General features: G+C 28.8%; 2 protein-coding genes and 1 pseudogene across 2 annotated transcripts; 2 read left to right on the top strand and 1 right to left on the bottom strand.

The window, feature by feature from the left end:
• The first annotated feature begins 59 nt into the window (after positions 1 to 59).
• LOC127069470 (abhydrolase domain-containing protein 2) lies at positions 60 to 11141 on the top strand. The gene is made up of 7 exons (XM_051006552.1): positions 60 to 1068; positions 5674 to 5846; positions 6594 to 6761; positions 6883 to 7069; positions 7212 to 7410; positions 7557 to 7707; positions 7828 to 11141. Exons 1-7 carry the CDS (start codon positions 914 to 916, stop codon positions 7995 to 7997), a joined length of 1203 nt encoding a protein of 400 aa, XP_050862509.1. The 5' UTR covers positions 60 to 913; the 3' UTR covers positions 7998 to 11141.
• Positions 11142 to 11660: 519 nt separating this feature from the next.
• LOC127069445 (adenosine deaminase 2-like) lies at positions 11661 to 16145 on the top strand. The gene is made up of 4 exons (XM_051006481.1): positions 11661 to 12034; positions 12610 to 13204; positions 13303 to 13623; positions 14073 to 16145. The coding sequence occupies exons 1-4, from the start codon at positions 11830 to 11832 to the stop codon at positions 14470 to 14472; spliced, it is 1521 nt and encodes a 506-aa protein (XP_050862438.1). The 5' UTR covers positions 11661 to 11829; the 3' UTR covers positions 14473 to 16145.
• Positions 15483 to 17062, bottom strand: LOC127069497 (odorant receptor 46a-like; annotated as a pseudogene).
• Between the last annotated feature and the right edge of the window lie 234 nt (positions 17063 to 17296).

Genomic DNA, 17296 nt, shown 5'->3' with positions numbered 1-17296 from the left:
TAATAGATGTCAATGATAACACCGGCCATATTCGATTTCTATCTCTAGATTGAACGCAAAAGAGAAGCGCGCGTCGCTAAATGTCGGTAAAATAAACCCGGCATATCGGTGGAAAGAGGATATCGCGTGTTGTGCATACGTCGTTCTCTTTTGTTCATTTTAAGAGTGAGAAGGAAGGAAGAAAAAAAGGAAAGAAAGAAAAAAAGAAGAAAAGAAGGAAGGAAGGAAGGAAGGAAGGAAGGAAAGAAAGAAAGAAAGGAAAGGAAAGGAAAGGAAGGAAAGGAAAGGAAAGGAAAGGAAAGGAAAGGAAAGGAAAGGAAAGGAAGGAAGGAAGGAAAGAAAGGAAGGAAAGGAAAGGAAAAGAAGAAAGAACAGAAAAAAGAAAAAAGAACGTTTGATGGACGGTAGAGCGGAATCTTCGTAGAAAGCCAAGAAAATATTCTTCTTGCATTCTCGTGTCAGTTTAAATGAACGAGTCGAATCGATCGATTCAACAAGAGAGTACCGCGCCCCGTGAGAGACATACATCTGTCCTTCATCATCTTTCTCTCTCTCTTTCTCTTTTTTAACCTTCCCCTCTCTCTCTCTCTCTCTCTCTCTCTCTCTCTCTCTCTCTCTCTCTCTCTCTCTCTCTCTCTCTCTCTGTCTCGTTCTCTCTCCTCTTTCACACACATGCACACACATATATAAATCCCATCCAAAGCTACCAGTCAGATCCTAGCCTTTAAAAAGCTTCGGTCGTGTCGTCGTCTGGCTCACCGGCGTCGATCGCTCTATTTTTTTGCTCCTCTTTTCCATTTTTTTTCTCTTTTTATTTCTTTCATTCAACAACGAGGCTAAACGAAAGGGTTTCTAAAAGAAGAGAAAATCAGCACGTTCGATCGTGATAAGTTTCATTACAAATTATCGAAAAATGTCGACCGCATTGCTAGCCGTCTTCGCCGTAATCCTTTGCATTCTCTTCAGATTGCTCAACGTAAACAGTGCGCCTCAAAAGCCACTTCTTATCTGCCAAGATCCTAACTTTCTGTCTACTCTTTTGAAAATCGCACCGGTTATCACCGAACCGTAAGTAAAGTTATTTTCTATTTTATTTATATCTCTCTCCTTATCTCTCTCTTTCTCTCTCTCTCTCTCTCTTTCTTTCTTTCTTTCTCTCTCTCTCTCTCTTTCTCTTTATCTATCTCTGTGTGATAAATCTATTTATTCTTCTTCGATTTACATGGCTACACTTTCCTCCCATACTTTTCGCAAAACAAGTGAGCGAGTGAGGTAGAGATAGGATGTAAGACAAGTGAGGTTAGGTCAAATTGTAACGCGTTGTGTTTCTTTATATACTTACGACGGTACTTAATTAAATGATAATTTTAAATGAGAATAGAAACTTTCGAAGTTATAAACTTTTCCTTACGATAGTTTGAATTGGAAGGAATGCTTGTTTTATATTTTTAAGATCGATTATCATCAGAAAATTCGTGAAACTTGTTTCTCTTTCTCTCTCTTTCTCTCTCTCTCTCTCTCACACACACACTCTCTCTTTCTCTCTCTTTCTTTCTTTCTGTTTCTCTCTCCTTTTCTTTTTCATGAGACCTATATTCTCGTTCGTATTCATATTAAAAACGTTTCTACTTTAAAGCGAAAATAAATCATTACTAACGATGTACACAAACGTGACATTCGCATGTTTTGAAAATATATGTATAAACATTATTATTTTCATTCAATCATGACATGTAAGAGTTCCTTATCTTTAATTTTCTATTTTTTATGAACAAGGTTATAGGTAATTTTAATAATTACATAATCATCTAATCTCATTGCCCAAATTCATTAATATCTTAATGAATTAATTCTTTCTTAAATATACAGTATCAATTACAGTTCACTATAATATTAAAAAATAAATTAGACTATATTGCATGTTGTATTCATTTTTATTAATTTCTATCCTAATTCCTTTGAAGTTTATATCTGTCATCCCGGTAAAGTTATCTGTATTGTATATTTGTGTCAATTTCTGATGCAACAAGTTAAATCCAAATAATTATTTATGGTATTTATTTTATAAGAATATTTTGAACTTTGCGTCCAGACATTTATTGTATTGATATAGTATTGATATAGTATTGTTATTTTATTATTCCTAATGAATTACGTGAATGTATAATTAGTTGAATCGAAGAATTTTAATACTTTCTAAGAGCAATTCGCTAAAAAGAATATATAAGAAATATATATGAAGTTCTTTTTATGCATATATTCTTTTACTTTACCTTTGTCGTCTTCTTCTTCTTTATCTTCGTTCTCTTTACATCTATTTTAATTCAATAATTCATAAAACAAATCTTTCCAAGCAAACTAATATCATTTAATAGAAATGCAAATTTATCATTGAAGTTTTCAACAATATATAATATTTTCAAGGTATTAAACATTTATCTTTATATGTATGTATGTATGTATGTATGTATACACACACACACACATACACATGTGTGTGTGTATATATATATATATATATATGATTAGTCCAATATATAAAAAGAATTATATATAATATACTTAATTCGCCAAAACTTTATATTTATCAAGCAACATTATTATGATAAAATTTATAGAAATTAATTATATTGTATAAAATTCTATACTTCATTAATATGTCAATGATTGGTACATTAGTATGAAAAAAAAAATTAAAACTAAAAAATTACATTGCATGAACGAAATAAAAAAATAAGAGAGAGAAAGAGAAAGAGGGAAGAATCGATCTAAAATATCGATGATCTAAACGTGCATAGAATAATAGATATACTTCAGATATTGCACAAGGTACTTTTTCGTAAAAATGATCTCATCAATAAATAATATAGATATAAAATTACGCGAAGGCTCTTATCGACGGAAAAAAAACATGAATCTTTTATTTTTTTTTTCTCAGAACTTAACAAAGCGTACTATTATCTTTATCTCTATATTCTTCTATTTCTCTCTCTCTCTCTCTCTCTCTCTCTCTCTCTCTCTCTCTCTCTCTCTGTCTCTCTCTCTCTCTCTCTCTCTCTCTCTATCGTTTGCTTATATATATTATATATATTATGCATATATATATATGCATAATTATGACTTTAATATAAAAAATATATATAAAATATATATGTATAATATAAACGGTTGAAATGAGAAAAATAAATGTATTTTTCAAGAAATATCTAAACGATTTCTTGAATGAAGCATGACGCGAATTTAAAGGCATGAGTAAGTTTACTAATTAAAAGATGATTCATGAGTTCAGTATCCATTTGAGCAAAGAGTTTTCCATCGATCATTGTCGATAGTCAGCTTGTTATCATTATTGAACACTCAGTATAATAAAAAAAATAGCGAATTTTATCATGATCGATAAGATTACATATACGCTTCTTATATCCTTTCTTCTCTTTAAAAGTTACATAAAAATATATATAACTGAAGAAGCAATAATGAATAATTTTTATCTATTTTCTTGTTACTTATTTCTTTTATTTTTGTTTTTATTTCCTTTTTTATTTCTTTTTTATTATTTTCTTTTTTAATTTGGAATTATATATAAAAAAAGATTTATCATTATTACTTTGTTGTTGAAGAAATTTTACTATTTTTATTCTTTTTTTTTATGATTAATGTTAAGTTACGTATATAGATAACTAAATATTCAATAATGAAAAAGTTTTATCTTGATGTAGGGAGGCTTCTCGTATTTTGCAAAATAATCGCATTACCCGAGTTCAATAATAATGATGTTAACAACAACGAAGCTCTCACTTTTACTTCCAATTTATTTTTTCTCGTCGTCATGATCAAGAAAGCGGTAGCGTCGTCATTTGAACTAAATTATATATGTGTATATATATATATATATATATATATATATATATATATATATATATATATATATATATATTATCTATGTGTGTATATATGAAAGATAAGTATCACGAAGAAAATCGTTTGAATCGATTCTAATGTGTATTATTTTTTATGCTAGTATATATACAATACATTGTACACACACACACACACACACACACACACACACACACACACACATATATGCATACAGGAAAAGTTTGTTTAGTTTCTGAAGCTACATACTTTCTTTCCATTGATATATATATACATATCTATATATACACAACACATTCGAATGCATCATGAAATTATCGTGTTTCATATCGTATTGTGTTTTTGCTACTTTTGATATTTCTAAATTGATCGATTCTGTTATTTCTTTTTCGATTTACATAGCTGTTTATTTTTCCTTTGAAAAAACCTCTGATGAAAAATTCTACTGTCGATATTTCAATATTTTAATACTCCGATGAAATCGACTATATCGAATATATTGATAAATCTATATATCAGCCTATAATAATGATTATAACTTATTTATCTATTTTCTTTTCTCTTCTTCTTTTTTCTTTTCTTTTCACTTTTGATAGAGAAAACTCATATTTATTATCATTTAAATATTCGAGACAATAATTACAAACTCGTTAATAACAGTGAAAGTATATTCAATGTACCGTTTAATCATAACATTCGACGGAAATCAAAGAGAAAAGTTTACTAAATAAAATGATATTTGATTTAACTGTATTGTGAGAAAAGTAGTTCAAAGAGTTTTGCGAAAGAATGTGATAAAATCATATGACAAGAAAATGTAAGCAAAATTCTTGCTGATTATGAAGCTTTCTCCTGTTGAAGTACTCCTTAAGTACTTTTAATCTTTAAAACGTTTTGACTTAACAATATCAGTATTTTTTCTTGTTTTATTAATGAAATGAAAATAAAATATGTACACACACACACACACACACACACACATATCGTTAGAAAAATTAATGTCGAAGGAGAAACATTCTAGAGAAAGGTATAATTTCGAAATAAATGTATTATAAATCAAAATAAAATGGTAGGTTTCTCATCATTGGTTTGACCAATTTTCTAGCGATAAAAAGAAGTATAAAATGTTTGAATCTATCACGAAACAGGGATTGTAGATCATCGATTTTTTTTTTCTGTGTTTTTTCGAAGAAAATAATCACCGACGTAAAATATTTTCTCTTTGTTTATGTTTGTTTGTAATTTATGACTGCAAAGCTATAAAATGTTAGGGGAACATTTACCGTTCTCGATCGTCTATTCTGTCTATGACCGTTTCAGAATTTCTCGTGTTCTACTGATCTACTAGGAATGTTTTTTTTATCCCTCCGATGAACTCGTCTTTCTAACGGTTTGTCGAATCTTCTCTAGATTTCGTTTCATCGAAATGTTCAGAAACGTCATTGGTATAGTCGGTTATAATAGTATTATACCATTAGTATTATATCAGCCATTGCAATAAACCTTGATTATAACAAGCCAATTATGTACGCCGATAATAAATTTCAACATAAATGAGTACACGAGATAAAATATACGTAAAAGAAAGAACTATACGTAATCATCGTGTATGATACATAATAAATGTCCTATGACAAAATGGTAACGAAATTTGGTGCTTTTGAAGATTCGTTTTCGTACGATGACAAAATGATAATATTTATTGATGAAAATTGACAGTGATCATTTTTTTTTTACTTATCGCAGTATTAAAAAAAAAAAAATGATCATAATCCTTCTACAATCTTATTTCAGATACAAACCTACAAGACTATGGGGGTTCAGCGGTCATGTGCAAACAGTGGTCCACAGTATCATTGGTCGTGTACGATGTCCTTGGCCAATAGGAGAACGCGTATACATCGGTCTATCCGACGATACAACTCTCACTTATGATCTTTATCAACCATTGACTAATGGCCATGAAGGTTCGTTTATTTCAAGTTTTCTTGTTATTTCTCTTCATCGTTCAATAATTTTGATATAATCCTACAAAAGATACATTATTGTACTCGAGTTTCTTTTGCTACGTACTATATCGTTCATTTTGAAGGTAAAACAACAGGTGTTATTCATAAGCTGAATCTCACGCTATATTCTTTCTCTGAGTCTCTTTAACAAATCTATTATTTATAAGTAACTCTTAGTCATCATATACGGCCAAGAGCCTGTTCGGAATCAAAATCGGTCGTTAAGAGTATAAGGTATATGATTTTTTTTTCATGGGAGACAAATGTCCATGTTCGCATTATACTTTCGAATATATTTTTCTCAAGAGGATTTATTGTTGGTATGCTACCAGCTTATCTAATCAAGGTTTTCCAAAAAAAAAAGGAATATAATAATCGAACGATTTATCTTTTCATACATTTATGTGTATATACATATGGAGTCTATAGTTATCTAAAATTTTAATTTATAAACTATAGAATATAATATTTAAATATATAAAACCCTAAATAATAATTCTAAAATATAGAATTTAAATATTAAGAATATTGAATATATTATATTAAATGTTTATGTATATAATATAGATATACTCACGTAGATAGAAGGAGAAAGGAACAAACGAATTTTTTAATATTGGATTTTTCGCTTTTTGCTTCCTTCATTGCTTCTTGAATTCGCAATGATGAATACCTTGAAGTAAAAAGAATTTTATTATTCCGCAGACGATATCACGATAGCTATCTGTCCGGGCATCGGAAACACTTCTGAAAGTGTCTACATCAGGACATTCGTTCACCTTGTTCAGTGTCACGGTTATCGATGCGCCGTACTTAATCACGTCGGAGCTCTTTCTAGTGTCAAGGTCACAGCGCCAAGGATATTTACTTATGGTATAGAATAGATAGTATTATAATACAAACGTTATTGTTATGTACTATCTCATATATACAATCTCAACTCATGTTACTTTTTATGATTCTTATATTTCTTGTCCATCATTTTTTCTTTTAGGTCATACTGATGATTATCACATGATGCTACAAAATTTGATCGAACAACATCCAAACACGAGAATTGTTTGTATAGGATTTAGTTTAGGCGGTAATTTAGTCACCAAATATTTAGGAGAACGTGGCCTGAATAAATTATCTAATATTATAGGCGGTATATCCATTTGTCAAGGTTACAATGCGCTCGAGTGAGTTTTTATTTATTTACATTTTCATTTTTATTTATTTTTAAGAAAAAAAAAAAAGAAAGAAAGAAAAAATAAGAAATGTAAATACCTTTGTTCGCATTGATCAATACGCGTACTACATTTTAATTCACGTCTCTTTCAGAGGTACAAAGTTCTTATTAAACTGGCAAAACTTCAGGCGCTTTTATCTCTATGTAATGACAGAATCCGTTAAAAATATAATACTGAAACACAAACATGTACTCCTTTCGGAAGAAGTAAAACAAAGATATTCGCTTAACGAGCGAGACATTATTTCTGCTGCTACGTTACCCGAACTCGATGAAGCCTATACGAGAAGGGTAAGATCTCTTCTTTTTGCTGATGCTGTTCTTTTAGTGAAGTAAAAGAGCGTTGTTACGTCTGTACGACTTACTTACTTACTTACTTACATACTTTCTTACTTATATACTTACTTGCTTGTCCTCCATATTTTCTTTTTTCATAGGTACATCAATTTAGGTCCGTGCAAGAAATGTACAAATGGTCCAGTTCCATAAACTATCTTGATAACATCTATACACCAATGGTGTTTATTAATTCTGTAGATGATCCTATTGTACCGGATTCTTTATTAAAGCCTATAAAAGAATATGCTGGTAAGTTTAGAAAACTATAATTAATTAAATATAAATCGCTTAATATAATCAGCTGATTTGAAATATTAATCCGAAAAATAGCAAAAAAAGTTCGATTACATTGTATGTTGTATATTGTAGCAACTCATCCAAACACCTTGTACGTTGAATTATCACACGGAGGTCATTTAGGTTTCTACGAAGGTGGTCTTCTTTATCCAAATCCCATAACATGGCTGGATCGTACTTTAGTTTCACTCGTAGGATCACTCACGTTAGCACACGCGGATAAGGCTTTGAAAACCTCTTAACGACATTATATTTCTACATATATATTAATAATAATAATAATAATAATAATAATAATAATAGTAATAATAATAATAATAATAATAATAGTAATAATTCTTCGCGCGTATACTGTACGACGTCAGTTTGTGCATTTACGATCTTATTATAATAACAGTCTTGTTACACGATTGTATTTGATCATAGAATGGATTTGAACCTACTATATTGAATGATCGCATCATTTAAGCGATAACTGACTGAAAATAATCTATGTAACATCATCTTCTACATCCTTCGTAGTAAATTAGTATAAAAAAAGTGTAAGTTAATAATATTATTTTGTTAACGTAATGTGAGAGAGAAAGAGAGAGAGAGAGAGAGAGAGAGAGAGAGAGCGAAAGCGAGAGAGCGAGAGAAAGAAAGAGAGAAAAAGAAAAGTATTAATAGTTAACGTTATTAAGGTCCATGTCGATCTTATTTACGTGGCTGACCATTTCAATTGTACAAAACTTTAAGACTATGAGTATTTAGTATTGGCATTTATAAGATAAAACAAAATAGCATTATACTCTCATGCTCACTAATCATATGTTCATCGATGACGTTTCAATTAGATTATCAAAATCATTCAAAATCCTAATATTTTCCTCAGGGATTTTTGAGTCTAATTTTTTTTTCTTTTTTCTTTTTTTTTTTTCTTGTACACGAATATACAATAGAAATTAATCATTCGTCACAATTATTATTTTATGCAAGTATTATAAATAGAAAATCGACGTGACACAGAGTATTTTTTACACGGATTATTCAAGTAATACTTTTATATATAATAAAAGTTGGGAGAAGAAAAATTTGGTCCTTACGCGTGTAAAGGTTCGTCATGGTTATAACTTACATTGCCTATAAACTCCATGTGCATCATTTATTTTGCTTATATACATTACGTTCGACTGTGGTAGTTCCATGTCACATGTCATCTCTTCCGCATCAAAAATTATCACAATTTAGGATTAAATGGCATTGTTAAAATTACTCGAATTTAGTGATATTTTCACAACATATCTTTTCGATCTTTTATATGTGTAATCATTTAAGACTAAATATTTAAAGTTACCTGACCGTTTGTCACTTAGAAGCATATCGAATCATTCGACGTGCTTGTTTGACATAATGATAACAAAAAATGCCAATTACTATACGTAGAATACAAAATCTATTTCAGCGACTTAATTCGAAAAAATATATATTTAGATTTTCTTTCGTTCTATCATTTTTCTCTGTTCAAAGTTGATCGCACGACGTATTTATAATAATGTTTTATAAGTGGTTTACATCAAATGTCATTTAATTTAATTGCATATGACAAGAAAATAATCAGAATCTGTATAATCCTTATGATTCTCAAATATTGCATTAGAATATATTTATTTTCGTTTAGTCATTATAATAAAATTGAAGACATGTGAAATGTGACAAGTGAACAAATCGAAGTATATCGATTTACTTTGATAAAGTTAAATTATATTTTTTGAATACACACACACACAGAGTGAATTTTTTAAATTGAGACGAAAAATTTGAAAATTATTTATCTTTGAATTGGTGGATATTTTCAAGATTTAATTTATTTCAAGGTTTATTATATAGTTAAATTTATTAACAGAAATACTCTACTACATATTAATCAATATTTTATTAAGTGTATTAACAAGTATAATGAAAATAAGTGCCATCATGTTGAATATTTATTGAAATAATATTTGTCTGAAAAGGACTGCCTGTTCTATCTGCCCTATGTTTCTTGTCTAAACTTCTTGTAAAAAGTAAAGACTGGATAAACAGATATTGCACATAAAAGTTATTTGTCTTTTTATATAAAATAAGATACTGTTACAAAAATTATAGGTTCTCATTTAAAAAGAAAAGTTTATCTTGAAATAATTTCGAAGACGTCCACCGGGTCAAAATAACTAATGCTGTTGTTTGCTCTTCGAAATCAAACAACTTTTGTTTCAAATTTTCATTTCAAAAATGTGTTATTTTTGAAATTTGTAGATCTCAATTTTAAAAAATTCACTCTATATATACTTCACAAATATGTTTGATATGTTATATTTACGTAAGTTAATTTATTAACTTCATTTGAAAAAAAATATATATATATAATTTATTATTTTCATCTTAAACGTAGAATACATTTTTGAGTAATTCTTAACAGTTAACTTTTGTATATAGAAAATAAAAGACAATAAAATTGGGATATTTTTCGCAAGATACAGCGTATCGGCTGTGTAAGTTTATCTAAATCATTTTTTATAAATGGCAATATTTTTTGGCGAAAAGAAAGTAACAAGGTAAAAACAAAAAAAAAATAAAATTTCTTTCAGTCGAAAATTTCTAATCTATATACATACGATATATATATATAGGCCTAAGTTTTCTAAATATATCATTTATAAAAAAATTTGTATGTGCGAATTAAAATACAATAGATATTTCAGCATCAGCTGACGATGTATAGATAAAAAAAAAAGATGTATAACTCTATATAAATTGTGTTTATAGTTTCACCTCTTACAATAGTATGTATTCTTGTACATACAATGTATCCCTTTATGTAAGTAGTGAGAATTACAAGTTCCTGTTGCAACAAAACATATCGAGAAGAATTCAATAATAGAATAATTAATAAAAATAGGAAGATGAAAGATGATATTTATGAAGTGATTGATCTATGAAATGAATTAATTATCAAACATTTCCATTTCAAAGATCAATTGTTCCTGTTGTGTTAATATTTTCATATACAAATTAATTTACTATAAAATTAATAATTTTTAATAAAATAATTTTAAACAAATGATTAAAATACGGTTGTATTGCAGAATATATAAGGCCGATCATAGATTGAAATTCATATATTGGATGAAAAGTGAAATTTGATATAGATTGTAAATAGAGCGATTCTGCAAAAATTATTTATTAAATATATATATATATGTACATATATATATGTATATTATTTTATTAATTTATAACGTACAGTAATGTACGATAAATCTTTATTTAAGATATATGAATATTAAAAATATTTATTTATTCAAGCAAATGTGTAACAAGGTAGGAACCTGTATTTTGTAATAAATTTTCTTTCGTCTCCCTTCTCTTTCAATCTTTTTATTCTACATCCCGCATTTATTACAGTCTCCCTGACAAATTCACTACGTATACACACGCGTTAGACGCAGAGAAAGCTTTCTAAAAATAACACAAGGGGACACTTCGATCAGCCCTGACATCGAATTAAAACAATTTGGAATAAAAATCTTCTCTTTCTTTCTCTACCTTTCTTTTTCTACAAAATTATTAAAAAAGAAAAACAATATATAATAGATTGTTTCAATTATTAAGTTTTGTTCATTAAAATTTTATTTTACGAATATAAATGATTAATATAAATTTTTCTAAAATTATTATAATGCTCTAAATAATTTTAAAATTATAATGAATATATCTAATTTTTATTTTTTTTTCCTTTATGTATATGTATTTTTGCTTAAGATTATTCAGTGTAAAGAATTACGAATAAAAAAAGGGACACATGTTGTACCTTATATTTGGATTGTGTAGATTGCTATAATAGGTCGTCATGATACGAACACTTGAGTCAGTAGACCGTGAACAGCCGAGGCGATCGGTGGTCACAAAGATCATGCAGATTTAAGAAGTTAGTTTCTTTGATCTAACTACGTTCATTATATATATATACGATCGGAATTTAAACTGTAATATAAATAAATAATAAAAATTTTTATGATATTTTAAGTGATAAATTAAATAATTATCGTAATCATGAATGGATTAATCGTTTCGGTAATAGTGATTTTTTGTTTTTTGTATACTGCAAATTCGATTCCTTATGATTATTGGACAGCACGAGCTCAAATATTAACCAGTGAACAAAAATCTATGCTTGGCGGTCAACTTGATTTTAAACATGATGAACGAATTGCTAATGATTTTCTAATGACGAAGAAACGTGCCGAATTTGAAAATGGTTTGTTTGTTATCTTATATATTTTTTTTCTAACATTAATTTTATTTACTTGTAAATCTGATAAACGATAATGATAATCGTGGATAGATGTATTATTTAGAAAAATATATTTTTCATTTAATAAATATAATCATCGAGTCAAACTTTTATTCTCAATAATAAAAAGAGATAATAAACTTTGTTCGAGTATCATTTTTCTAAGTACAGATATAACTAACATAATAGATATCACATAACAATTGTGATTAGCAAAAATGTATATCATATCTTGAAAGATATAATATCGAGTATTAAATTTAATTTATATTCCAATATAAATACATAAAATAAATAATATGAAAATGTAATATTTTCGAATGATTAAAGCATATGACAGATATCGTCAATGCTGAAAGAGGTAAATACTTTATTAGAATTGATTTAATAGATTCATTCTTAATATCACACATTTGTTATCATTCAAGTATTAATAATCAGGTGTTAAAAATTAATGAGATATTACGTTAGATAAACAAACTTTAAGAAAAAAATAGAAAAGAAAGAAAAGAGAGAGATAGTATAAAAATTTGTTACAGCCTTTAAAAACTCAAGTCTCTTTCTACCTGGACGTAATTTCTTAGAGGCAAGAACAGACATAAAAAATTCAGAAGTTTATAAAATTATTCGAACGATGCCGAAAGGTGCTGTCCTTCATGCACACGACACAGCACTCGTCTCAGCCGATTGGATTTTCTGGAACGTAACGTTCCGACCGAATCTCTACGTTTGTGAATCATCAAAAGGTCTGCTTCAATTACGATTTTTCGAAAAACCGGACGATAATTGTTCATGGAAACTTTTGAGCGATCTCAGAAAAAACAAAAGTATCGTCGATACAATTAACTCAAAGATTTATAAACAAATGACTATGCTAACGAAAAATCCTGAAGTGGATTATAAAGATGTCGATAAAGCTTGGTCGAAGTTCGTTCAAATATTTGCGTTTATCACGCCAATGCTTACTTATAAACCTGTTTACGAGGACCACTATTACGAAGCCTTGAAAGATCTTTACATGGATAATATCATGTACATTGAAATTCGTAGCACCCTTCCGAATTTATACGAGCTCAATGGCACCGTCTACTCGTCTCTCGAGACTGCAATGGTTTATAAAAAGACTACGGAAAGGTTAATATCATAAAAACGTTCTGAGAAGATCGTATGTTTTTTTTTCTTTTTTATATTTTTTTTTTCTTTTTTGTATTTTTTTTTTCTCTTGTCGACAGATTTATGTCAGATTATCCAAACTTTGTTGGTGCCAAATTGATATATGCCCCATCTCGCAAAGTAGATGAAAAGAAATTCGACGAATATTTAACGATACTTAAAGCTTTGAAAGAAAAATATCCCACATTCTTAGCTGGATTTGATTTAGTTGGACAAGAAGATAAAGGACAACCTTTAATCGTATTCGCCAATAAATTAAGGAGTCTCGATCCATCGATCGATTATTTTTTCCATGCTGGTGAAACTGATTGGTATGGTTCAAGTACCGATGAAAATCTTATCGATGCAGTTCTATTAGGTGCCAAACGTATTGGGCATGGGTAAGCAAAAGAATTTCTGTTGCTATCATATAAATAAGAGATTTGATATCAATGACTATGCTAATAGATTTCATTACCTTGTCGATATATAAATCCATTTATTTCTACGTATCATTGAACTAACGATTATCCTTTCACTTTACTCAACACAATAATGCATGCAACTTTAAATCGTACTCGTGTTTTAACGATCACGATCACAAAATGCTTCCAAATTCTTTCATCTTATTAAATAGATTTACTATTAAATACAGCACCTAATCGAATCTGTTCGTATATACGTTCGATGATCTATATTGATATATGATTTCAATTTACTTTGAAAATATATTAAAATATATCAATATTCTTGGTAGTATTAATATTATTATTATTGTTATTATTATTATTACTGTTATTATTATTATTATACTCCTACCACGTATGTATAATCGTATATATGTATATAGATACGCTTTAACGAAACATCCACTGGTAATGGAAATAATGAAGCAACGTGGCATCGCCGTCGAGGTCAATCCTATTTCTAATCAAGTGTTGAGCTTGGTAAAGGATTTTAGAAATCATCCGGCGGCTTATTTATTTGCCAACAATTTTCCTGTTGTCGTTTCGAACGATGATCCTGGACTTTGGGGTAGCAAAGCTCTAAGTTACGATTTTTATCTAGCTTTCATGGGAATTATGTCGCAGAATTCTGATTTGAGGGCTCTAAAGCAGCTGGCTATTAATTCTATTATGTATAGTAATATGGATGTTGAACAGAAAAATAATGCTTTGGTAGTTTGGAAAAAGAAATGGTGCGATTTTATAGAACAATTAGTTAACTCGTCTCAAGCACAACAAATTTAACATATTCGAATAGACGACCTAATCGTTTAATTAATTTTTATCTTGCCTATCACGGATGAGATATTAGTCATTTATTATAATTCTTATTATTTACTCGGTATTTCCTCATCAAGAACATAGTTACACATCGCGTTTTGTTTATATGTTTTATAATAAAGTTCTTCCTCTATTATAGTTATAATCTATTTTCAGAAAGTGAATTTTCAAAGCAAAACGAATGGAAAAGATGCTTTAAAATTATTAACACACTTTAAATATTCCGAACTTTGAAACACCCTTAATTAATTAACACTTAAAAATTATCTAGAAACTGCTCTAATCTCGTGTGTATTCGATTCAATTATCGATTTAAAATTAGAAGAAAGAAAATAATGCATAAAAAATGATAAATAAATAAAACAATTTTAAGGAAATTAATGCTAACTAAATGAAATTTCGTTTTAGTTTTCTTTTTGTTTCTTTTTCGTTTTCTCTCTATAATTATAGATATTTTTAAAACATAATTACGTACTCTAATATTACGTATGATAATATTTGTATACTTTAGATTTATTTCTGACACGAACAATCAAAATAGAAGAAATACGATATCGCACCTTTCTTTCTTTCTTTGAAACGAAAAAAAGTCATTTTCGACTCATTTCTTTAAAATTATACTTTATTATAATTGTTGCAACGAAGAATGTGCGGACTCATTTAGTATGCAATTATAGTTAATAAATAATTCAAGGATAGATCTAACGTAAATGATATAAATCATCTTTTATCGATAATCAGAATCAAAGTTTCTCAATGATAAAATTTTTATAGAAACGGTTTGCAAGAAAAATGTTCTAAAGAAAGAATTTACATAAAACTTATATAATAGGATCGATATACATCTATCGTATTTCTTCGTTTCCTTTTTTCTTTATAGAATTTTTTCTCTATTTCATAACGGCGTTTTATAAACGAGACAATATTGTTTTATAATTAAATTACTCTACGTAAGCGATTACGATTACAATACGTTAAATCGATGCGGTTTGAAGAATATTAAACGACGAATAAGATGTTTTAAGTATCTGTGGAAAAGTAGCCTTTTGTTTTTGTGATAACTACAATTTAAAAACAGAAAAGAAATATTACTCACCCATGTAAAAGCGTCAAGATTGAGAGAAAAAATCCGATGATAAGATAATGTCAATTCTTTCTGACTGATCCTCATCAAGAACTGTAGGTTTCGACGATCACTCTGCGTAGACATTACCCAATCGCTATTATAAATAGCATCGGCGACTTCTTTGCCCTACGTATAAAAATAAGTTAAATAAACATATTCTCAATCAGATAATTATTTCTGTCAAAGATATACCTTTAATCGAAGCTCATTGCCGTACCAACAATAACAAAAAATTTGGAACATTATACAACCAGTATATAAAACATAGGAACAAAATTCTACGGTAAAAGGATTTTTCTAAAAAATGTAGATGTATATATAAAAGTTTAAGTAAGGTTATATATATTAAAAAGTTGCGTCAATAAATATAAAAAAAAAACTAACCTTCGACATTTGAAAGATGGTAGTACAAAGTGTAACTAAGCTGAAAAATAATAAAAAGGCTACCGTCCAAATGAACAAATATTCGATTCTTCTTACGAGATCGTGAATAAATACGTGATGTCTAACACATGCTTTTATTTCATTCGAATTACCTTCTCGAATAGTTTGCATGCAACGTTCGCAGAGAATATCTATTTGTCCACAAACATGAAGGGTCAAACCGTATACGAGAGAATCGAGGGATACGTTGAGAAGTATACCGTAAATAATAGACGCTGCATGAATCAAATATGTTGCCAAATAAGCATGTAATCCTTCAATAGAATACGGTATGTAAGCTCTGCAGGGTAAAGGTCTGGTAGAACGATGTAATTCCATGATAGGAGCAGTTATGAGTGCTACTGCTGTCGACTGGCACAAAGCCATGAAGCTAAGAGTGCACCATTTAGCTATCATAGATACATTTGAATTATTAATTTTATATTTTTGTATTTTTATTTATTTATTTTCCATTTATTTATTTAATTTTTTTTTTTTATACGTCAGATATATACATCGATATTATTTTTTATCTGATATATTCCGTACCCCTGCGACTATAATTTTCCAATATTTTCGCTTCCATTAAATTTCTCGGACGATATATTTTCTCACGTAAGAGATTCAATAAAATCAATAATTTTTCCTTTCTCAAAAGAAAATTAAGACATTTGAAACACAACGCGACATACGTGAATATCATGAAAAGACTCTCCGTAATGTCCTCAAGATTCTCGTGGGAAACTATTACTTTTATAAATTGAACTAAAGTGAAGTAAAATATTATCGTTACTACCATTGATCTGTGAAAAAGATAAAGAAGGAAAATATAATAATCTGTAAGAAAGTTTATGATGCGTATATAATACAGCATGGACCAAAAGTTCCTAAATGCCGATAAAATTAACCTAAAAAGACACAAAAAGTAATTGATTGTTAAGATCACTTAGAAACTTTTAATCCACTCTCTACAACAAACATTATAAAATCATTTATTAAATAATTTATTAACGTAGACCACACATCGATACCCATGAAGAAGACTAACGAGACGTTTGAAAACGTGTATGTCCTCTTCTTCTCTCCAAATTCCACAAAAACTAAGAATTTTAAAATTCACCGGTAAAATGTCCATCTCTCTCTCTCTCTCTCTCTCTCTCTCTCTCTCTCTCTCTCTCTCTCTCTCTCTCTCTCTCTCTCTCTCTCTCTCTCTCTCTCTCTCTCTCTCTCTCTCTTTCC

This window comes from Vespula vulgaris, chromosome 1, assembly GCF_905475345.1.
Source record: "Vespula vulgaris chromosome 1, iyVesVulg1.1, whole genome shotgun sequence".
Classification (NCBI taxonomy): domain Eukaryota; kingdom Metazoa; phylum Arthropoda; class Insecta; order Hymenoptera; family Vespidae; genus Vespula; species Vespula vulgaris.
Note: the sequence above shows the minus strand (reverse complement) of the source record. Positions and strands in the feature narration are given on the sequence as shown.